Source organism: Eutrigla gurnardus, assembly GCF_963514095.1.
Source record: "Eutrigla gurnardus genome assembly, chromosome: 10".
Taxonomy (NCBI): Eukaryota; Metazoa; Chordata; class Actinopteri; order Perciformes; family Triglidae; genus Eutrigla; species Eutrigla gurnardus.
Window position 1 is genome coordinate 10,538,934 of NC_139924.1, and position 23,531 is coordinate 10,562,464.

Here is a 23,531-nt window from a genome sequence, read left to right on the forward strand (position 1 = left end):
TACTAATCTGGATATAAACTGGGTTTTAAATGACATAAATTCACAATTTTTCTTTAAAGAAAATCAGTTGGCATTTTTAGCAACGATTTTCTATAGATGAATCTATTTAATTGAGTAATAAAATAAATGATCATTGTTTATTAATCATTTTTATTATTATTATTATTATTATTATTATTGGAGCAGTCTTATAGAATTAGCCTTAAAATGTGTAAAATTCTGTTTTATTTCGAAGGCTGCCTGAGACCGGAAATGGTCTTGAACGATTAGGCTAACTTGATGCCAGTGAAGACATAACTGGATTTCACAGAGGAGCTAAATGATCAACATTTCTGCGTTTCAACTGAATTTACTTGTTGAACAGCAGACTGGTAGAATAATTGGACCTGCTAAATGAAACTGTTTACAGAGTCTAACCGTCAACTCTTAGATACGGACACGGAGCCGTACAGGTGCAGACAGTTAATGTTAGCCATCTGACGTTAGCTCTTTCCGGCAGGTAAGCTAGCTAGTTAGCTGGTTGGCTAACACCTGAGTAAACCAGCAGAATGGATCTTTTCGACGACTTGCCAGAACCGACACAGACCTCCGGTGAGTTCAGACGATTTAACAGTTACATATAAATAAAAACGAGATGCTTTTGGGGAGACGTTAGTACTTGATGATGGAGATACTAGATGAAACCTACACGCCATCATTAACGTTAGCTAACCTTACTAGTTACACCAGTAACGTAACGTTCCTTCATTATTAGCTGATTTAACGTTAGCTGTGTCTCAAAACCCTATTTAATGTATTTATTTTACGTCCTTCTGCTGCTGCAACACCTGATGTTCAATTAAGACTGTTAGGTAAATTATGCATTTTCGAAAAATATGAAGTTTACAATAAAATATGATAAAGAAAAAGCAATTCCTCGTTTGAGCGGCTGGAGTGACTTTTTTTGCTTGGAAATTAATGAAATGAATAATCGATTATCAGAGTAGTAACCAGTCATTTTAATTAGTTATTTCAGCTCTAGTAAAGTGTACCAGTGACAGATTCTTGTAGTTGAAACGTGGTTGACTTCCTGTCATGATCTAAAGGTTAGTTGTAGTGGTGAAAATGATCAGCATAGTGTGGAAAGAAATGCACAAAGCCTTGTGGTTGAAGTTGTACTATTCTACTTCAGCTTTAAAACCATTATGCTCCTCAAACTCATCCCCGAGTTTGGTTTGACTCTTCCTCAGGTCCAGTTTCAGCAGCGGTCAAAGCTCGACCACAGGCCAGGAAAGAAGAAGAGAAGGAGGAGGAGAAAAGATTAAAACGGAAACGAGAAGATGCAGAGTGTCGCACTGATAAAAAAGAGGTGGAAGGGGTGCTCAAGAAAGTTTGTAAAGAAGGTTTTCAGCTCTTCCACCACAATGTTTGTTTCTTTTCCCCTCTATTAAAGCTCTAAGTAGAATATGACATGCTGAGGTGATGCGTTTAAAGACTGAAGTGTGTCGTCATGCAGGCCTCCCCGTGCTGAAAAGCTACGTGGCGGCGAGGCGGGGTGAGCGGGAGGAGATGCAGGACGCTCACGTTCTGCTACCAGACATGAGCTGCTATCTGTCTCCTCTGCCAGCACAAGTGTAAGTCCTCCAATCAGCAGCGGTCCAACAGGTTTCATAATCGGTAGCGAAAGCGTGCATCTCACTGATGTGTGCTTGATGTCCCGCAGGTCTCGTGTTTCATACTTTGCAGTGTTTGATGGTCACGGTGGAGCTCGAGCCTCTCAATACGCTGCAGAGCATCTCCACCACAATCTGGCCAAGAAGTTCCCCAGCGGTAAGTTTTCCACTAAAAGTCATCTTTTTAATGTTACATTGTTTACTGATGTTTGAATGAATATTTCAATGTTGTGCTACTCTATACTTGTACTCTACTACACTTTGTAAGCCAATATTATACGTTTTAGTCCACAGTTAAAATGCAGAGTCAGATTAATAATAATTGGGATGTGTTATTATAGGTTATTATATATATATATATATATATATATATATATATATATAATTACAAAGAAATTAGCCTATAATACAAACTCATATACAACATATAAATAAATGTCAAATGTAGCAGATTGCTGGCCAAAAAAGTTAAAGTACTAAGATTGTTAAAAGTTACTTGTTAGTTACAAGTTAGTTTCCACCCCTGTAGAAAGAGTTTTACATTTTCTTTGTTGAAGTCTGAAAATGAATAAATTAAATTTAAAAAGTGTGCCCATATGATGGATGGAATGAAGAATGCTGCATCTTTAATGGTTGATATGCGTCGTCTCTTTCAGGAGAAACGGGGAATGTGGACAAGCCGATTAAGAAATGTCTCCTCGAAACTTTCCGGCAGACAGATGAAGACTTTCTGAGGAGAGCTTCTAGCCAGTAAGAGTTCACCGAGGAAACATGCAGCTGTAAAACAAAGACTGTACACTGAGAACATTACAGGGCAGCTAGCAGGAATATAGATTGTCTTTTAGAGAGGTATTTTGAGATTTTCATCGTGAATAAGTCACACATGTCATCATCTCTTCTCTCTTTGTGTTGTGCGACAGGAAACCAGCGTGGAAAGACGGCACTACTGCCACCTGTGTGCTGGTGGTGGACGACCTGGTGTATGTGGCCAATCTGGGAGACAGCCGGGTACACTGAGATTTAATTACTTTCAGTCTGTTCTTCAGCAGACAGTTTTCTAGTTTATCCATGACCCTAAATGGCCATCAGAGGACACTGTGGTACATGTTTGTCTCCAGGCGGTGTTGTGTCGGATGGAGGCAACAGCAGGAGCAGTTGGACAGAAGTTGTGTACTCTGCCTCTTAGTACAGACCACAACCCGACCATCTACGAGGAGAGGATGAGGATCCAGAGAGCAGGAGGCACCGTCAGGTACGCCGCCTAAAAACAAACACTCCAGCTGTAAAATCACGATTTTAGAGCTGCATAATTTGAAACAATCAACATTTAAAAAAAAAAAAAAGCCACTTTGCCTGAATCCAAAGTGGCGTCTTAAAATGTCTTGCTATGTAGGACCAACAGTCAAAACACAATCACTGTCAGTTTACTGAGATCTAAAATGGAGGAAAGCAGCAAATATTCACATTTCAGAATCTGTAATACGGAAACAGATTGTATAAGAAATTGATATTGCAAAATATTATTTACAAAAGGTAGATCTCATGTTTGTGAAGTATTTCATAAATATTTAAATAATAAAATAAGTCAATAGTAACCCCCTCTCACACTTCTAAAAGACACTTTTATAACATAGCCTAGATTATATATAAGAACAGTTGTTGATTCATCTCCTGCCGTTTGCCGACCAAGCTAACTTAAATGTTTTTTCTTTGTGTGTTACAGGGACGGCAGGGTCCTGGGTGTCCTCGAGGTCTCTCGGTCTATCGGAGACGGTCAGTACAAACGCTGTGGCGTCATTTCATCCCCTGACATGAGGAGATGTCAGCTCAGAGCGAATGACAGGCAAGAACCCAACCGCAGCCGTCACTGATGGATTTTGGATGCCATTCAGTAAATATCTGCAATATTAGCTTCCTAGATCAATCCATTATAATATTATGAATTCCTGAAGATTACTTTTTTCAAAGGTCTGTATTTCTGTAACTGTGAGGAATTAAAAGCTAATATTTACACGGCAGGTAGAAACATATAGATCTACGTTTAAGAATTTTCCAGCAAAATCCCAGATTCCAATTTTCCAGCAAAAATGGAATCGGGGGGGAAACAGCTATACCAGCTCCTCTTAAGCGGTTATATATGTTTTGTCCATGCCCAAATGAAGTTACTCTCCCTCACAGAAACGCTGTCTGAAACACCTCGATTGAACTCTTGCCTTTTGTTCCATAAAGTGATGAACCAAGTTGTAGAATCAATTTTCTACTGTGCAAAGGGAAATTTCCTTTGTATAGAATGTCAAAGGCAGAGGAGTTGACTCCTTTTATCCGGTTATGGTAACGAGCGTGACACTTCTGACAATTTCACTTAGCGGTTGACCAGTCTCCAGGAAGTAGCAGGCGCTGACGTTTGTCCTCTCTCTGCAGGTTTATCCTCTTGGCCTGTGATGGTTTGTTCAAAGTGTTTTCTACTGATGAAGCTGTTAAATTCGTCCTCAACGTTCTGCAGGTGTCTCTCTCTCACTGTCTCCCTCTCTCTCCCCTTGTCCTCATTAACTACGGTGTCCATTACATGCACATACGCATAGTAGTCAAAGAAGAAAATATGCTCTTAACAACTGCAGACCCTGCTTGAGAATCACGGTGTTTATACGTTTTCTTCAGTATCGAAGTGATTGCTGACTGTACATCCATAAGCAGGGCTCCAGACTAACTTTTTCCTTGGGTGCACTGGTGCGCCTAACTTTTTAATTTGGGTGCACCAGCACATATTTTAGGTGCACCCAAATTACAATATTACATTTTCAGCGTCAGTTCACATAGACATTACGTAAACAGAAGTAAAGGTGTAGAAACGTTTATTTAAATCACAGCGCACAACAACAACTTGGACAAACAAACTTAAGTGAGTCTTTGCGCATAGGTTCGTTAAGCATGCCTGTCTGAATTTGTACATAAAAACATGCCACAAGCTGACAAATAATAATAATAATCATTTTCATGTTGGGCAAATGGCCAAAAAAAAAAAAAAATGTTTTTTTAAGTGGGCGCACCAGTGCGCCCACGTAAAATATCTGGTCGCACTACCCCGATTTCAGGGCGCACGTGCGCCCAAATTAGGCGCACTCTGGAGCCCTGATAAGTACACTTTAAATTGAGCTTATCAGAGGTCATTAAGCATTCTGTAATTCCAAAACTTAGCAATGTTAAAAACTACTAAAAAGAGACGTTGTAATAAACTGAAAATATTTTGTACCATTGTACCGTCAGAGTGTTCAGTTTTGCCTTGTCCCACTTATACTCTCTACTCCCCCCTGCAGGAGGGGACTGTGGAGCAGAGGCCGGGGCTGACAGAGGAGGAGGTGAGATTTGAAGCTGCTTGCCAACAGTTGGCCAGTGAGGCGGTGAGGAGGGGCTGTGCTGACAACGTCACTGTGATCCTGCTCTCTATTGGCTTCTGATGACATGAAGCATCTGGCTGATCTGCTCTTTGAGTCCGTTTTCAATAAAAGGCTGTTCTTTATCTCCGCTGTAGAAGTGATTCATTGAACAGAGTGTTTGTGCCTTCAGTTCTGCAACCAGTCTGAGTTTTACACAATTCAAGTGAGGGTATCTTCCAAAGTTAGTGTTTTTACCTCTGTTTTCACAGCTCTGTACGATATATAAACAGTAGCAGTGGTCTCCACCCTGGTTACAAAACACTTTCTACACAAAATTAAACTTTATATTTGCTTTATTTCTAGTGATTTATTGGATAATATACAACCTATTCAGGTGTCAGGAAACAATTAATTGTCTGATTTTGCGTGTCACAATCTCAGATTGTGACACGCAAAATCAGACAATTAATTAAAGCATTAAAGCATTAAAACATTAAAGCCTACTGGAGACATGATTGAGGGGCAACCCTTACAAGTCTATGCTCATTTATAATGACTTACCACCCCGGTCCGCAGAGTGTCGCTGTTTGCATCTTATCCAACATACCCGGATGTTTGACTGGAGCTCTGGTTAGCATTAGCAACAGTAGCAGCGGCGGAGCAACTGGATATCTCTTGAGATGTTATTGGATGTCATCACTGTCTTCCAAGGGAGACGGTGAAGGGTGAAGGGAGAAGAGTTCTTAGAGGTATGGTATCATAGCCTTAACCAATATTATATTATATTTATTACCTATACAATACCAATTACTTTATCAGGTTACCCTGATATAAATTATATCATATAAAAGAGGATATGACCGTTAGCTTGTAAGAATAAATTAACGTTCATTATCAACCTCAGATGGATGGACGGACTTTATTAATCCCACACTGGGAAATTATCTGTACATAGTTGTGATTTTTAATGGTTTCCTTAAAGCACATCATGAAAACAATTATAATGTCCTTGCCACTATGTTATGCTCCATTAAATAACTGTTTTTATACGTTTGCATGCAGCTCACAGAAACGACTCTGAAACAAACATTACGTTTACTCTTGTGCCTCACTGAAAAAAGTTGCTATGAACAGTTAGCTTTAAAAAGCAACTAGAATGTGTTAATATTATTACATTATTAAATTTATTATTTTTAATATTTTAACCAACATCAGTCCTGATAACAACTACCAAACATTCGTTGTTTTTCAGAGATGTAACCCTTTAAATGCACGTTTGTTTGCATAATGGCACTGTTGTTTACACAAATGAATTATTATTTTTTGTATTACATGGAAAGAACATGTGAAAATCTGTTAAACTTGTGTTAGCTTAACCCCAGACGTTTGCTGTTTCTCTATTTGGATATCGTTAGTATGCTTCTTCTTCTTAATGGCAATTTACAACTGGATGGCGCAATACCGGCAACATTTGATTGTCACCTGCCAAAATATCTGCCAGCTTTTTTAAACAACTGTATTAAAACAGAATAAAACATTGTGTAAAACGGGGAATATGAGTTCCCCCTGTTTTACACGATGTGGAAAATATGCCTTCTCCTTCCACTACATAGACAAGATGTTGACCATTGTGGGTGAGTGGACAGCGTTACACACTCAACTTGATTAGAGTAGACCATCTAGGCACTCACGACCCATTTGCTATACTTGTCAGTGTGACTGCAGTCAAGCACAGAAAAGCACTTATTTCAATGATCTAACCAAAAACCCGCAAAGACAAGGGAATCAGAAGTTCAAAATCCTGATCCATTTCCAAGTTGTAAGACTCAATCCTGCAGCACTCGATGTACAATGGCAGTATGAATACACAAACATGAAAGAGTATATCTAGTAGGCCCGTTGTACTTTGAATAATTGTATATATTCATCTGGTTCCTCAAAAGCAAGCTGCAAAAGGATGCAGCCACTGCAGCAGCAACATCATTTGCGTGAAATTTTAACAAGATGAAAACCGACGGGGGGCTGCACGGTGGTGTAGTGGTTAGCACTCTCGCCTCACAGCAAGAGGGTCCTGGGTTCGATCCCCGGGTCGGCCCCAGGTTCCTTCTGTGTGGAGTTTGCATGTTCTCCCCGTGTGAGCGTGGGTTCTCTCTGGGTTCTCCGGCTTCCTCCCACAGTCCAAAGACATGCATGGGGATAGGTTAATTGATGACTCTTTATTGCCCGTAGGTGTGAATGTGAGCGTGAATGGTTGTCTGTTTCTACATGTCAGCCCTGTGATAGACTGGCGACCTGTCCAGGGTGTACCCTGCCTTCGCCCAATGACAGCTGGGATCGGCTCCAGCCCCCCCGCGACCCTGAATACAGGATAAGCGGTAGACAATGGATGGCTGGATGGAAAACCGACGGTGCTCTGCAGTCTTCTACCTTGGCAATACCACCAACATTGCTTCTAAGGTCCGTGTCGCACCAAGAGGCTTCCCCCAAATGAGCACTGCAATAATGGGACAACCCCCTGAAGTGTCTCAGAGAAAGGCAGCTTTTGGAAGACGATCCCCAAAAAGCTCTAGAAGAGAGCACCTGTACACCCAACAAGGTGTACCACACCATTTATCCTTCTGTGGGCAGGAAAACGTGTCCCTGGGGAAAACACACTGATTGTATTGGTTTTATTAGTTAATAGATTGGTCATATGGTATGACATATTCTTTGAATATTTTTTTCACTTTTGTTTCATGCTAGTTCATTATGCATCCTCCTGGTGGTTGGTGCATGTTTGTTATTCAAATTGTGTTGCTACAGCTTGCCACACACTCTCCTCCCAGTGAAGTAATCTCACTCTCGACTCATAAACAAAATACAAGTCGTGTTCTCATTTGTGCCACTTTGGATTTAACCCAATAAACAAACTATCAAGATGTACATATAACTTGTTATTTTGGGAACGTTTCTCATTATTTTGAGTTACTAACTCATTATTCTGAGTTTATAACTCGTTATTTGGGGGAAATGTCTCATAATTTTATTATTAAGTAAGTAATTTGAGAAGGATTCTTATTATTTTGATTAACTGACTCATTATTTTGAGAAAGTTTCTTATTATTTAACTTTGTCATTATATTGACTTACAAGATCTTTTTTCCATTACAAGTTTTCATCTGATTTTTCCTCTTACTAACTAACGGGTTTCTGTAACGTGTTCGTCAGGCAGCGTCATCTTATTAATATTCATGAGGAGGGGCTTCGGACTGTCGGAGTCTTCGTCAGCGGCGGTGTGCAGGATGTGCAGACAGCTGTTACATTTAGAACACAACAAACACGAGTTTATTGACACTTTTATCCAACATGCGTGATATAAAGGCGCGCGTGCATCGTGCCTGATCGATCGGCCGTATGTGAAACTATCGATTCAGCTCATGGTAGGAGTTTATCGGCGGTTTTCCCGGATTGTGGACGGAGTTAAATATGAGGAATAAGAGCGGAGGTGCTGAATGGAGCTAACGGGCTAACTGTTGGCTAGCATGCTAACCGTTAGTATGCAGAGGGCTTAATCAACTTTATCAACCGTTTAATTCGTTGACAGTTACATAAGACAACATGGACTCGCTGCTGGACTTTGAGGAGTGTCTCAAAGACTCACCCGAGTTCAGGTAAGTATACAGACCCTTTAGCATCCCCAAACCGCGCATGTGCAGAAGTCCTGATGATGTTTTATTGATTTTGTTCAGACTGAAGCTCGAGCTGTTTGAGGCGGATGTTTCTGTGCTCGAGACACAACTGGACAAGGTACAACTTCCTGCTAACCTACTACTATGATGAGTTCTAATACTGGCACAGCAACTACTGCTGTTAATACCATACTGTTACTGTTAATACTACTACTGATAATACTACTACTACAAACTCACTACTTTTAACAGTGTCAATACTGTTACTGTACTTCAAATACTGTGAATACTACTAACTCACTACTATTAAGAGTGTAAATGCTGTTACTGCTGGGCCTGTTACTGATGATAGTACTATACTGTTAATACTGTTACTGTACTTCAACTACTGTTAATACTACTACTACTACTACTACTACTACTAACTCACTACAGAATCGTTCAACAAAGCACATGCATCAAAGAAGCGTTAGTTATCCCACCTCTTCTATTTATACTATTATGACTACTAATCTACTGTTACCGTGAACTAACAATGTTTCTATTACTACTTCTACTGTTACGTTGCTAAGTGCAAATCCTGCTGCTACGTGTGTGTCTGCTTCCCCCCAGTGGCTGAAACATGTTTGCTCATTATTTTATGAACACTGTGGTACCTGTGAAGAGACCTTCTTTGTCTGTAATCTGTGTTTCTTCTCAATCAGGTGATGAAACTGTGCTGTAAAATGGTGGAGGCGGGACAAGCGTACAGCACCGCCAATCAGCTGTTCCTGACCGGCCTGGCTGAACTCTCTATGTACCAAAAGAAGGACAGCGTCATCACCGTACGGAGCTAATAAATGCTAATGCTTAGTAGTACTCTACACTGAGGCATTTTTCCACTTCACAAACTTAACAACCTGGAGCTTCTCATGACCTGGACTATAAAGAACCAGTCAGACTTTGGTTCCATGTTCTGCCTTGTGTGTTCACAGAGCAGAACAGTTGGGAAATATGTCCTTAAAAAGACAACTAGACAAACTCATTTTGTTCTTTGGATCGACACAAACATACATTCATAGTTTGAATGGACTGACAATCCTATGACTTTTCTTCCATGAGACATTTTTGGTTTATAAGTGAAATATCTCAACAGCTATTTTATGGATAAACATCAGCATGCAGTCAAGTTGTTAAGTTCTCAGAGTGGAAAAGGCTTTCCGGTAGTTTGGCAGTATGTTGGCAGATGATCTGCATCTCTCGTTTTTTCGTTTTCATGATTTTACTGCGAGATGTTTCTCTCTGACTGCCTGTTTTCTTCCCCTCAGAACTGTCTGAACCAGTTCAACCTGGGCCTGAAGGAGATGGTCAGCTTCCACAATGTAAGTCCACACACACACCCTGTTTTCTGTCTATTTTATGTTCTATCCTTGCACTTTTTTGATGTGGTGTAGCTTAGGGACAGTAGGAGTTTGGTACATGCTGCCATTTCCACATAGTTCCTCCCCACTTTTTGCAGCTTTTCCACCAGAAATTCACATTTATTTCCCGTCTCCCGACTCTGGTCCAGAGCCTGGTAGGCCCGCTCAGTACAGCAGCAGTCAAAGAAGTTCTAGTTACAGTACCGTGTTCATCTGTCTGTGTTTTGTTTGTCTTTTGTCCTCAGATGCTGTTTGATCAGACGCAGAGAGCCATCAGCCAACAGCTGACCAACCTCTGTTCACAGTAGGTCCAACACACGCATGCAGCCTTGTTAAAATTACATTTAGGGATATTACATTGAAATGCATTAATTTTCTGGTGACTTACCCTAAACCTAACCTTAAGCCAAGTCTTCATCCAAAAATAATTTACCTTATGGGGACATGCAATCGTCTACAACATTGTCTCCCCACAATGTGACTGTGTAATCAGATTAATGTCACACCATGACAGGTAAACACACAGAGAACAAAAACATTTTACATTTAATGACCTCTTATTGTGCATTATGTATTTATTAATGCAAACTTGTGTTTGTATTTAAATATGCTCTATTTACAGTACAATTACAAAATTAATTTTGTTTGTCTATTAATGTTTTTTCATGAATAAACATGATTAAGTGGATTTATATATAGATGACTGTGGAAGATGTTTATTTTTGTAATTTATATGCAAAAGTAAAACTTTTCTTGCTTCCTGGTGTGTTGGGGCAGTTTAAGGATTTGGGGACCGCATGCAAACACTGTCCAGCTTTACTGTTCACCCTTTCTCTAACTGTCAATGTTGTTATTGATACTGGTGGTAAAAATGAACATTTTCATGAAGTAAAACTTTTAATACTAAAATATTGTATTAAAAATAAAATCCATGCACCAATAAACAACAACAACAGTAAACAAACAGAAAGGTTGCTGAGTAATACAATGAACACTAGTTATGATGATGATGTGATGTGTTTTTGAGGTTCCTGCCCCAGCTGGTGGAGACCAGGAAGGAGTTTGTTCGGATCGGGGAGGATTTGGAGATGGCGGCGGTGAAGAACGCTCAGGTGTCTCGCCACAAAGCTGGTGACGCAGAGCGGGCGAGTCACCTCCTCCTCGCAACGCGCAAATGCTACCAACACTTTTCTCTGGACTACTGTCTGCAGGTACACACACACACACACACAGTGCAATGATGTGGAAAATGTGCCAGACTTTTTATTTCCAAGTTTGAATACCAGACAGTGAAATATAATTTAAATGTTTTCAGCTCAACACCTTCAAGACTCAGCAGAGAATCGACATCTTAAACTCAGTGAGTTGTTTTTTAACTTTACAAACTCTGAATGAGGATTGCATATGTTAATTTGATGTTTTAAAGGAGTTGCTCAACATTTTGGGAACAAAGTGTGTTCTTTCTTTCTGAGAGTGAGATATTCAGAGGGATTTCTATCGATGTCTATGTGTTAAGTTCAGAAGAAGTTAGCTTAGCTGACCAGTCTGCAGGACTGAACAACGAAACTTCAATTGAAGGTAAAACTATTGGAACAGAGTCCATTTTGATGTAATTGTTAGTGTTAAATAACATCCATGAGCACATATTTAGAACATGATGAGTGGTGTTGATGAAGTAGAAACTTGTGTGGTCATAGTCATGTGAAGACTGATGTGTTGCTGTCTGTTGACAGGTGTTCTCCTTCGTCCACGCTCAGTTCACCTTCTTCCACCAAGGCTTCGACCTCCTCAGGGACCTGGAGCCCACCATGAAAACCATCGCAGCACAGGTCCTGACCTCTGACCCCCTTCTGCCTAGGGGTCCTTTAAAGGGATAGTTGGTTGTATGAGTTACTTCTCCATAGTCGGTGTGTTTTCTACAGTAGATGGAGTTTGGACAAACAGACACGAGTGCCAGCATGGGAGCAAATCGATGTACATATTGTTTTTATTTTTGTTTAGACATCTCAAACAATTAATGCAGATTAAGTGAATGCTATATGTTGAATATTTTCAACCATTTCTAACAAGGAACTGATGCTGTTGAAGATATGCTCTCTACAAATCCAGCAGACCACCTTTTGAACACAGAACACATGAGTTGCTGGTCTACCACGAATACCAGTACAGTGATACCAATACTAATGGAATACTTTCTGGCACTCCTGTGTGTTTCTCCCATTACTATGTACTCATCGATGGTAATGCATTTACTATGGAGAAGTAACTCACACAACCACACTATAAAACATCACAACTATCTCTTTACTGTATGTAACCAACCTCCGTGTATGTTTGTTTTTTTCAGTTGTCACAGTTATCAGTAGACTGCGCAGCTAAAAGAAAAGACCTTGAGAACACACACCTGCTGGTCCAGCAGAGAGTAAGGAGTCTCTTCATTATTCCCATATTCGCCTCTAATAGTTCACCTGTTTGTCAGGATCTCTGGCTTAATCTGCCACAACTGCTGCTGTGAAAACAAAATCACATTAATGTCCTAGTAAAACATGAACAAATGCTCTGTATGGTTCTTCTGCACTATAGAGTGACAAAGGAATACTTTGGGAAATATGCTTATTAAGATGTTCAGATTGACACCACTATCATGTCTGTACAGTGAATGTAAAGCTCTTTTTTTTAAATCTTAGCTTAGCACAAAGACTGGAAACATAAAAATCATCCAATACATTATTATGTACAATGACAAATTGTTGGGTTTTTGTGTGTGTGTTTGTGTGTGTGTTTGTGTGTGTGTGTGTTTAGGATGCTTCAGGAGAGCCAATGGTCTGCCCTTGTCCCGGGAGTGACGCAATCATCCAGGGTTACCTCTTCAAACGCTCCAGGAAGAAAACCAAAACCTGGAAGAGGTACAGACACAATTCTACTGGTTCAGGAAAGCTCCGTTTAAAACTACACAGTATTTCATCAGCGTGTGTTTGTTGTGTGTTTGTACTTATCATGTAATTCATTAAATAGCTATGAAGCTCCATGTGATTTCAAATGTGTCATATGAGCAGAACTTGACGTGAACTTGTTTCAGATGCTGGTTTTCGATCAGAGACGACCAACTCATTTACAGAAAGTCATACAAGGTATAATTGCGCTTTGATTTAAAATCATGACTCATTTGTCATTTAAGTCATTATCACAGCTGCAATGATCAGTTAACTTTCTTTCTTTCTTACTTGTTCCTGCAGATATTAAGTCTGTTTAATGCCACAGTGAGAACCTTAATTTCGTTTTTATAAACCTGATTTATAAATGAAACAATACAAAGTTGGTGAAACTGATGATTCAACACAAACCTGCCATTTTTCTGTAGAAATTCTGCATTTTCAAAGTAAAACATGGCACCCACATGATTTTTGAAGTCTGTTGATCAAAACCAAATCTTTCTCTGTTGATAAAACAACTTTAAAAGTTGGGGGGGCAAAAATAGGATGTAAAAAAACTGCTTGGGCATGTTGTCCCCATCCTGACTGTAATTTAAGGATGTTATTACTTTGTTACTGACAATAACACAACCACGAAAGAGCAGATGATGATTTGGGACTAGATGCAGGAACAGGAGGAGAATCATTGAAGTGTTTTGTGTTCATGCTGCAGGAGGAGGCCGTGGTTCTGTTTGAGGATCTCAGACTGTGTGCTGTCAAATCTCTGGAGCACATCGACAGACGTTTCTGCTTCGAGCTTCTCTCTGTTCAGAAGTAAGTCTGTCACACAAAACAGCACCACATACAGTATATATGTATACGAACAGATCGCATGTTCGGAAACCAACTCTAAATACTGTCTGACTGTGTGTGTGTGTGTGTGTGTGTGTGTGTGTGTGTGTGTGTGTGTGTGTATGTGTGTGTGTATGTGTATGTGTATGTGTATGTGTGTGTGTGTGTGTGTGTGTGTGTGTGTGTGTGTGTGTGTGTGTGTGTGTTAGATGCTGTGCTCTGCAGGCAGACTCGGAGCAGTTGAAGCAGGCCTGGCTCAGCGCTCTGCAGGGCAGCATCGATCTCGCCTACAGAGAGAGATCCGACATTCAGGTCACACAGGTAGATTGTTTATTATAGCAATCAGTAATATAATACAATAAATATGTAATGTCCTCAGAAAGTTTGATGCAGCTCTCATATCTGTTTCTTAAATATGAAGCTAGATTCTGTAAAGGTCTGTAACTTTGTTTAATTAAACAAAAGAGATGAGTAGGAATCATTCACATCCTTTACTGCAGTAAAAGTACTAATACTACAATACAATACAAATACTCTGTTACATAAAAAGTACTAGTACTACAATATAAAAACTCTCAGTTACAGTAAAAGTACTAATAGCGCACATTTAAAATACTGTGTTACAGTAAATGTACTAACCTCATACAGTACAAATATTACACACACATTAACATTCCTCTGTTTCAGTGAAACTGACTACTATTTTATATTATATCATTAAATTATTATAACTCAGCCATCACTGTAAAGTATTTTACTGTTGTAAGTTGAGCTGGAACTCATTCTGAACTATTAACTAATGATTGTTTCTGAATGAGTATTTTCTCTGTTAATCGACTGATTGGTTGGTTTGCAAAAAATAGTGAAAATAGTGAGGAATGGCATCACAATAACCCAGAGCCCAAAGTGACACCTTCACAATGTTTGTTTAGTCCAAACCTCAACATTATTACTAATACATTGATATTCATATTATTAACCATATTAACATTATTACGAATATATTATTGCATTTGGAGTCGGCAAATGGTTTTACAGGAAAAATTACTTCAAGGTTTGAGCTGTACTTGAACATTTTCATATTCAAAAATCTTAACTTACAAGTTGTAACGTAACATAAGCTATCAGATTAATGTAGTGATATGATAAAAAAGTAGAAAGTAGCATTACAGTACCTCAAATTAGAGTACATGACTATAGATTTAATCTCTGCTTGTTTAAAGCCTAAAGAGCTCCCCCCTCTGGTGTGTGGTGGGGACTCCTCCCTGGGCACTCGGGCTCAGAGGCCGCCGGCACTGAGCGTGGCCCTCAGGGGCCCCGGGAACTACCAGTGCTGTGACTGCGGGGAGGAGGAGCCTCGTTGGGCCTCCATCAATCTTGGCATCACATTGTGCATTGAGTGCTCTGGCATCCACAGGTAACTATCACATTAGTACATAGAGTATATTATACTGCATGATGTTGTGTAATGTGATTTTAAAATATGACATCATCATGCTTGCAGGAGCCTGGGTGTCCACCTGTCCAAGGTGAGATCTCTCACTCTTGACTCATGGGAGGCTGAACAACTGAAGGTATCACACACACACACACACACACTCACACTTACAATATTATGTTTAATTTGTTTTTATAAGAGACAGATGAAAACATTTCATTCATATAGGTTGCTATTTATGTCGAAAAATAAAAAAAATAGTCGTCTTATATTGATGCTAAAGAGTTGATTCTAAAACTCTTCTTCAAACTCTTCTTCCCTTCTATTTAGCTGCTGTGTGTACTTGGCAATAGTATCATGAACCGGATCTATGAGGCGCAATGTTCAGAGGAAGGACGAGTCAAACCCGGCACTGACAGCACACGGTAAAATCAGTAATATTTATTATTGTATCTGCTGATGAGTCAGACAACTGAAAGAAACAAAAATAAATGTTTGTTTTGTCTGTTTTCACTTAATTCCAGAGCAGAGAAAGAGATGTGGATCAAAGAGAAATATGTGGAGAAGAGATTTGTGCAGAAGAGCAGCTCAGGTGGAGCTTGTGAGTCCAACACAAGTAAAGTTTGTAACAGGATGGGTCACCAAGAAATACAGTCTAGACGTTGTTATCCAGAGGATTAATTGTAACAACATGAATTATTAGGAGATGATTTATCTGCCATTGTTTCACCACATTAACAGTTTTTCAAATAATGTATTTGCATGTGAGCATATGGAAAGGTTTGAACATTTAGTCGTATCCCCTAGTTGAACCAAAAGTGTTCAGTAGTTGCACTAGTGAAAGACAACCAACTCTATAAATGCTAATGAGGTATTTGAACAGCCCGCATTGTGTTTCAGATCATGCGACGGTCGAGGCCGGGCTGCGACTTTATCGGGCTGCATTGGCAGGAGACCTGGTCGCTATGGCATCAGCGATGGCCCAGGGGGCGGAGGTCAACGGGAGTATTAGCGAGGAGGGGGGGCGCACGGCGCTCATAGGGGCTACTGTCGGGGTGAGGAGGCGCCATGACCACAAAATACAATTATAGCTGCAGTGAGTTGGGGATGACTTTGTCTTCACCATGGGTGCATGTAAAGGCAGGTGTTCAAACTGGTGTCAAAAACTCAGTTTTCAAGCAAAACTCTGAGAATCTGTGTTACCAGACATGTAACCAGTCTATCACAGGGCTGACATGTAGAGACAGACAGGTAACCAGTCTATCACAGGGCTGACATGTAGAGACAGACAGGTAACCAGTCTATCACAGGGAGACATTTAGAGACAGACAGGTAACCAGTCTATCACAGGGCTGACATGTAGAGACAGACAGGTAACCAGTCTATCACAGGGCTGACATGTAGAGACAGACAGGTAACCAGTCTATCACAGGGCTGACATGTAGAGACAGACAGGTAACCAGTCTATCACAGGGCTGACATCTAGAGACAGACAGGTAACCAGTCTATCACAGGGCTGACATGTAGAGACAGACAGGTAACCAGTCTATCACAGGGCTGACATGTAGAGACAGACAGGTAACCAGTCTATCACAGGGCTGACATGTAGAGACAGACAGGTAACCAGTCTATCACAGGGCTGACATGTAGAGACAGACAGGTAACCGGTCTATCACAGGGCTGACATGTAGAGACAGACAGATCCCCCCATCCTGCATGTCTTTGGACTGTTGGAGGAAGCTGGCGAACCCGGAGTGAACCCACACTCACACGGGGAGAACATGCAATGGATTTTGTACCATGACATCAAAATTCTGTCATTTATGTTCATGAACATGTTGGAGATATATATGTAGCCAGAATTTGCAGAAGCTGTTTACAGTTAAATGTTTCAATGCATCAAATTGCTCCTTTTCTAAAATCTGGCTGTATCGTACTGTGGAGGACAGTCTGAAGATGCAGTGCAGCAAGTTTGTCAATGGAGCCAAAATGTGGGAGGACAAAGGTTTAATGGCGTCTCAATGATGCATTTTCCAGCTGATCCAAGAGACTTTTGACTTTATTTCAATTAAGACGTAGGAGAGTTTTCTCAACAGAAAGGAACACTTCATCCTTCAGTTTACTGAGGTTGTATTTCTCTGTGCTATCTGCAGGGGTCGCTGTTGGCCTGTGAGTTCCTGCTGCTGAATGGAGCAAATGTCAACCACCGAGACCTGAGAGGACAGGGAGCGCTGCATGCTGCTGCCACCGCTGGACACACTGGGTAATCTCTCTCACACACACACACACACTGACCATGTTTCATTAGACTGGAATAAACATATTTGGTTTTCATTGGCTTTGTGCAGACAGGTATGTCTGCTGTTGAAGAGAGGAGCCAATCAGTACGCTGTGGATGAAAAAGGCCAGGACCCATTGGCCATTGCTGTGGAAACAGCCCATGCTGACATTGTCACACTGTGAGTCATCACTGAATGTCAATATATTAAAGGTTTAAAAGGACTTCTGCGTTTAGCCATTTAGTTCATTGTCAGTGTGTTCAGTATGGAGCTGGAGTCTGGATGTGGTTAGCTTAGCACGAAGACAGGAAGCAAGCGGAATTTGCTAGCCATGTTACAGGGTCCTGTATTTACATTTACAGCTTGGCTACGAGCACAATAGAACTTTTGGTTAACTTCCGTGTGTTGCGTGTACGCTGGACAACTTCCGGTAGGTCGTGTTGTTGTGGTGATTTCCCGGAGACGCTAGTGACAAGTTGCTTTGGCTCTTCATTGTCTTAACTCTCTTAAGTGCAGTTGTCACAACTCTTTGATGAGACATTTAAACTCTATGTCATGTATGCAAACGGTTTAATCGGTTTAATTGACACCAGTTGATTTCAATGTTTCAGACTGCGGATGGCCAGGATGAATGAAGAGATGAGAGATTCAGAAGGAGTCTTTGGAGCTATGGGTTAGTTGATTCTCACACTAACAACTATAACACATACACTCTCTTATGTACAGGGTTCTATAGATCCTTACAAAGTCTTGAAAGGCATTGAGTTAATTCATCTAAAAATAAGGCCTTTTTGCTATTAAATGTCTTAAAACAATATTTTAAAAGTCTTAAAAATGCTAAGAAAAGAGATACTGGATTTTATGAACATTTTTATCTGATGTTGCATTGTAACTTCTTAAAATAATCAGCAACATCCATCTGTTTTTTATTTTTTTATTTTTAATGCCTCTTTTCATACATGAAAATACAAGTTCAGTCCAAGGACTGGATTTGGGTTTGACCATGACTTAGACCTGGTCTACCAGTGAACAATTTGCAGATTTATTTGCATGCCTTTTAATGTTTTATTTAGAGCAATATTGTATGAATAATTAAGTTATGTCTCCGTCTCTAGACACAGCTCATCACAAGAACTTTATCTATCCAGCTTATGAACATTTTTATACAAATTGGTACATTTCTTTCAGAGTGGTATTTAAGAATTCCTGTGATGTAGCTTGCGTGAAGCTCTTGGAACCACGTATGTATACAGTCTGTAAAACAGCAGCAAATCTGTTAATCTGGTGAAATTCCTCAGGAGATGACGAGACATTTCAGGACATCTTCCGTGACTACAGCGCCATGGCGTCACACGACCCAGAGAGACTCACCAGACGGCAGTTCAGCCGTGGAGGCGAGGAAGAGGAGGAGGTTCAGGGAGGAGGAGGTGAAATGGTAAACAGCCAACACAGTATTGGAAAGATGTCAGAATGACAGAAACTGAGACTGGAAGCCCGTTGGACTGCAGACCCTCTGTAGACTTTAAACATTTAGAAGTGATGACTGACTGCTTCATGTGACTGATGTCTAACAATTTTGACAATATTATGTAGTATACTCGTCATGATAACAATGACAGTACACGTTTACTTTATGTACAGTTACTGTATAAGTGTCACTGGTTCTTTTCATTAACCTGCAGATTATGTTCTCCATTAATGGTTTGATCTAATAGCCTTCACATTGACTAAATATTCACGTGGGAGGATTCACTGTGTTTTTGCTTTAAGGGTCACGTGTGTAGAATTGTAGGATATTTATTGGCAGGAATTGAATATAATCTTCATAACTATGTTTTCATTAGTGTATTATCTCCTGAAACTAAGAATTATTATGGGATGGGTTTTTCAAATGTACAAAGGGAGCAGGTCCTCTTCATGGAGTCTACCACGTTGCACCGCCATGTTTCTGCAGTATCCCAGAACGGACAGAAACACTGGCTCTAGAGACACCCTTTCATGTTTGAACGTTACCTAAAGGCCACCGTAAATTCTGAACGCTTGGCATCCAGCATCAAACACAGCACTTCAGATGCCATTGTTTTTCCTATTCTTGTTCCGTAAATAAGCCCCTAACCCCTTCTTCCCATTGAGATCACGCATGTTGTCAAAGACGCCAAGTGATGATTGGTCAAGGACCAGCATGCGAACATATTCAATGAGGTGCACATGGTGAAGATTAAACCTGCTAGACATTAGCATGTTAATATGCTGACTAATGCCAGTAGCTGTTCAGGTTTTGGAGTAGTAATAGACATATGTTAGCGATCGCCACCACCTCCAGGATAAGATGCTTTATTGAACTGCAATCTTTTAGTCTATTAGTTGCCATCCTGAGATCTCTGCCTTGTATTGAACGAGAGCTGTGGTCTCGGTTTCAGAACGGTTGCAACCCTAGTGCTGATGTGTGCATTGATTGTCTTGTTACATTAATGATCATGGATGAATTCAACAAACAATATATAGCATGTAAATGAGTGAGCTTCAGTTCACACCTGGCCTTAACATGCGTCAAGCCAATGTGCAATGGGGACGCATAGAGGTCCGATCACATGAGGAGGTGGACTGGGATGCATATGCCATGCATTCTTTTAGTATTGTATACACTAATGTGTCCTGGACCACATTGAAGGACCGCCCCTAGGAAGTATTCATTCATTCATGCAGCCTCTCACTGGTTGATAACAACAGCACATTTGGTCTTTGCAAACGGAAATTATGTACGTAACTGTATTTGCATATAGAGCGGGGACGTGAGATCTAATCGCAATCGTTCATTGAAAACGCACATGAACCGGTGTGAACGAATGTTCTTTGTGATCAGATCGCACAAGATGCATGCCAGGTGTGAACAGGGCCAGAGATGTCAGTAGGTGTATTCTTCAACATTGGACAGGCTAGCTGTTTACCCCTACTTCGAGTCTTCATGCTAAGCTAGGCTAACCATGTTCTTCCTCCACCTTGCTGTTGGCAAGAAAGCAAATAAGCATATTTCCTAAAATGTCGAACTATTCCTTTAATTATACATTCCGTCAATTGAATACAGGTTACTGTCAGAGTAATGTTACAAAGGACAAAATCCTCTTAACTGTTTACTACGCACCGATGATGTCACAACTTACAACTGTAGTTTAATAAAAGCAGTCAGTGCAGCTACACCCTCAAATGTTATTTAGGAATATGAATAACTCAGGTCAGTGATGGTGTAAAGACGTCAGCATCCACATTTAACTATTATTTCATTTTACTCAGAAAAGACATTCTAATTGCTGTTTCACTGAGACTTAATTATGCGCACATCACGAAGGTGCTAGGCTATCAGTGCCGCATCATTTGAGTAAAAGTTGACACCTGCACACTACATACTGTGCAGATTTAATAATGTGAAAATTGCCTCAACAGTAGAAGGAAAACGATTGTAAGAAACATCTCAGAAAACAGGAAGTACAGTATGAACAAAGTATAATCCTCTAAGATTTTCATGAACTCAAACTTTCTTTGATACTATTTATGAGTGCCATTTTTTTCACTAATAGTTATTTAAAGTATTTTTATTCAATAATTCGGTTCAAGTCCGCGTTGGGACTCCTTCTGTGTGGAGTTTTACATGTTCTCCCCGTGTTAGCGTGGGTTCTTTCGGGTACTCTGGCTCCCACAGTCCAAACATAGGTAAAGAGGATGAGGTTATTTGAAAGGTTAAATGATGGGTGGATGTTTGTCTTAATGTTTGGGGTGAAACCTGCCTTTGCCCGATCGGCTCCATGAATCTGAAATGTTTAGTTACAACACACAACTCAACGACTGAAAAACTGTTTAGAGAATGTGTGTAATCTGGAACTGTCATTAATGAGTTGCTCCTACACATTTTGGAATTATTTCCTTCAAAACAGTCCTCTAAAGGAGATTACTTGTTGCACTTCTATATTATATTTTTTTTATTCCACATATACCTCCTCCTTGTCAAAACCTGGTGCCCACTTGACCCACAATGCAACTGGACCACAAACAGCTGAGTGGGAGACTGAGATGTGGAATGATAGTAAATAGTGAGGCTGATATTAATCAGAAATGCTGAGTTATGTGCATCATTTTCCTCATGCGCATGAAGCCAACATGAATCCAGTGCAGGAATGACGGACTAACCACTAACAATAAAACTATACAGAGACATCATCACAAGCTGATGCTCAAACAAGATCAAGATTGAGGTTTGATTTTATGAAAGTACTTTTCTGAAATGCTTTCAGAAAGCACTTCAGAAAAATATTTGATTGTTTATAAAATTGTATTTAATTTTGTTTTCTTATTTGTGTTCAGAAAGGGATTTAATGTGTAGCTGATGAAGAGCTACTTTTATCGTTTTCTCAAAGATTTTAGACATTTCATTGTGGTTTTTATGGAAATATTTAAAATTAGTTTGCTGTGAGTCTAAAAACTGTTTTTTTGTATTAATGAAGACTGAAGTGGACCAACAGACTGTTAAGACACAAAACAGCCCTGAGGCAGAACTCTTCACACAATTTTTGGGGGGAAATATTGAATTTTAAAGCCTCAGACCTGCTGAAAAACTTTCCTGCATCATTTTAAAATTTGTCAAAGAAGCAGGAGGAAGTGTGAATTCTGCTTTAGGGTTGATTTTGATTTCATTCCAGACTGTTACAAATGTCTGATGCTACTGCTTAATAAATCATCTTAATACATGTTGAAGACTGTCTGCTGTTGTTACTATCTAATCCTTCAGCAGCTCGGATCCTTTATTTAACCTGATTTGTTAAAAAAAAAGTCCCAATGTTTCAGGTCAAGTCAAGCGTGTAAAATGAGATTTGGAAATTAGCTTAAGATCGGAAAGTCAGCGTCATTCATAAAATAATTAAAAATAATAATAGATACAGTAAGATAATAGAACTACTGTATTTTAAATTGGCAAACCTTTTGATAACGATTGAAGTTCACTAACAACAAGCCATTCCTGTAAATGATAAAATAAATAAATAAATCCAAAATGTAAACTATTTTTATGTAACAGACTGGCGACCTGTCCAGGATGTACCCTGCCTTCGCCCAATGATAGCTGGGATCGGCTCCAGCCCCCCCCCCCCCCCGCGACCCGGAATACAGGATAAGCGGTAGACAATGGATGGATGGATGGATTTTTATGTAACATTAGTGTGTATGAGTGGGCTACATCCTTTGGACCTTGCAGCCCCTAAATAGGCCTAGATTAAAGCTCTGTCTGTGTATTTAAATACAAAAGGCTCCTAGATGTTTATTAGCAGGGTTATACAAATGTCCACAAAAGCCCTTCACCTGTACACTTTCTAACAATATTTAAAATAATAATATATATATATATATATATATATATATATATTTGCTCATATACACCACAATTTTATTTATTTATTATTTATTATTAAAAAGTGTCTGTCTCAAAATGTATTATTCTCTGGAATTAAATTATGTGTTATAAAACAAAAAAAATTGAGGCGACAATTGACGAACATTGCTATGACAAGCACGTGGCACTGAGAGGACCAGTTCGAGCTTGTGCATGTGAAGACATGTAAGTACTCATTTACTGCTTTTTAGTCCTAAATTATGAGCTACAGGCCAGTCAGACCCAGCGTTAACCTGATGCAGCTAAGGTTAGCTTATCTAGCTAAATTTGATGTGAAATCAGTTATTTATATATGTCTATAATTTCTGTTAACAGAGTCCGGACTTATTGTAATCTAGAGAACTTAAATGTAAGTATATTTATTACTGTATCAATTAGATTCTTTGTCAATGTTGTGATTATCCTGGTTAGCGTGTAAGATAAATCCATATGTTTTTTGTTGTAGCATGAGACATCAGCAATGCAGCACTTCTGGGAAGTTGTATGCAAAATACAGTGAATTTTGTCATGGTCCTGTTT

At 39.8% G+C, this 23,531-nt stretch overlaps 2 protein-coding genes across 6 annotated transcripts; both read left to right on the forward strand.

Moving 5' to 3' along the window:
* The first annotated feature begins 244 nt into the window (after positions 1-244).
* Positions 245-5,169, forward strand: ilkap (integrin-linked kinase-associated serine/threonine phosphatase). Of its 2 annotated transcripts, none has more exons than XM_084018702.1 (10): positions 245-591; positions 1,230-1,373; positions 1,496-1,613; positions 1,703-1,809; positions 2,309-2,402; positions 2,573-2,660; positions 2,771-2,904; positions 3,376-3,495; positions 4,074-4,155; positions 4,967-5,169. In XM_084018702.1, exons 1-10 carry the CDS (start codon positions 549-551, stop codon positions 5,105-5,107), a joined length of 1,071 nt encoding a protein of 356 aa, XP_083874828.1. In that variant the 5' UTR covers positions 245-548; the 3' UTR covers positions 5,108-5,169. The 2 variants fall into 2 exon arrangements, with proteins under 2 accessions (XP_083874828.1, XP_083874827.1); XM_084018701.1 differs by having other exon boundaries at positions 246-591; positions 1,230-1,382.
* A 587-nt stretch (positions 5,170-5,756) lies between these two features.
* On the forward strand, positions 5,757-22,314 carry LOC311019351 (arf-GAP with coiled-coil, ANK repeat and PH domain-containing protein 2). 4 transcript variants are annotated; one of them, XR_014597798.1, is made up of 24 exons: positions 5,757-5,775; positions 8,610-8,676; positions 8,755-8,812; positions 9,399-9,518; positions 10,002-10,055; positions 10,340-10,398; positions 11,122-11,305; positions 11,410-11,454; positions 11,828-11,923; positions 12,442-12,516; positions 12,897-13,000; positions 13,174-13,225; positions 13,740-13,840; positions 14,068-14,179; positions 15,082-15,275; positions 15,363-15,432; positions 15,627-15,721; positions 15,821-15,897; positions 16,197-16,351; positions 17,450-17,559; positions 17,645-17,755; positions 18,187-18,248; positions 18,874-19,874; positions 19,905-22,314. XR_014597798.1 is itself a non-coding variant. In XM_084018700.1 (22 exons), the coding sequence occupies exons 1-22, from the start codon at positions 8,624-8,626 to the stop codon at positions 19,047-19,049; spliced, it is 2,163 nt and encodes a 720-aa protein (XP_083874826.1). In that variant the 5' UTR covers positions 8,248-8,623; the 3' UTR covers positions 19,050-22,314. The 4 variants fall into 4 exon arrangements, 1 of the variants encoding a protein (XP_083874826.1); XR_014597799.1 differs by lacking the exon at positions 5,757-5,775 and adding an exon at positions 7,480-7,622; XR_014597800.1 differs by lacking the exon at positions 5,757-5,775 and having other exon boundaries at positions 8,248-8,676.
* The last annotated feature ends 1,217 nt before the right edge of the window (positions 22,315-23,531 follow it).

Excerpts from the sequence above, each read along its gene's own strand:
- ilkap (XM_084018701.1), top strand. The coding sequence starts at position 549 with ATGGATCTTTTCGACGACTTGCCAGAACCGACACAGACCTCCG. Across the intron at positions 1,383-1,495 it reads CAAGAAAGTTTGTAAAGAAG|GCCTCCCCGTGCTGAAAAGC; the intron begins GTTTTCAGCTCT and ends GTCGTCATGCAG. Across the intron at positions 1,810-2,308 it reads GGCCAAGAAGTTCCCCAGCG|GAGAAACGGGGAATGTGGAC; the intron begins GTAAGTTTTCCA and ends CGTCTCTTTCAG.
- LOC311019351 (XM_084018700.1), top strand. The coding sequence starts at position 8,624 with ATGGACTCGCTGCTGGACTTTGAGGAGTGTCTCAAAGACTCACCCGAG. Across the intron at positions 15,276-15,362 it reads GAGTGCTCTGGCATCCACAG|GAGCCTGGGTGTCCACCTGT; the intron begins GTAACTATCACA and ends TCATGCTTGCAG. Across the intron at positions 17,756-18,186 it reads CATGCTGACATTGTCACACT|ACTGCGGATGGCCAGGATGA; the intron begins GTGAGTCATCAC and ends TCAATGTTTCAG.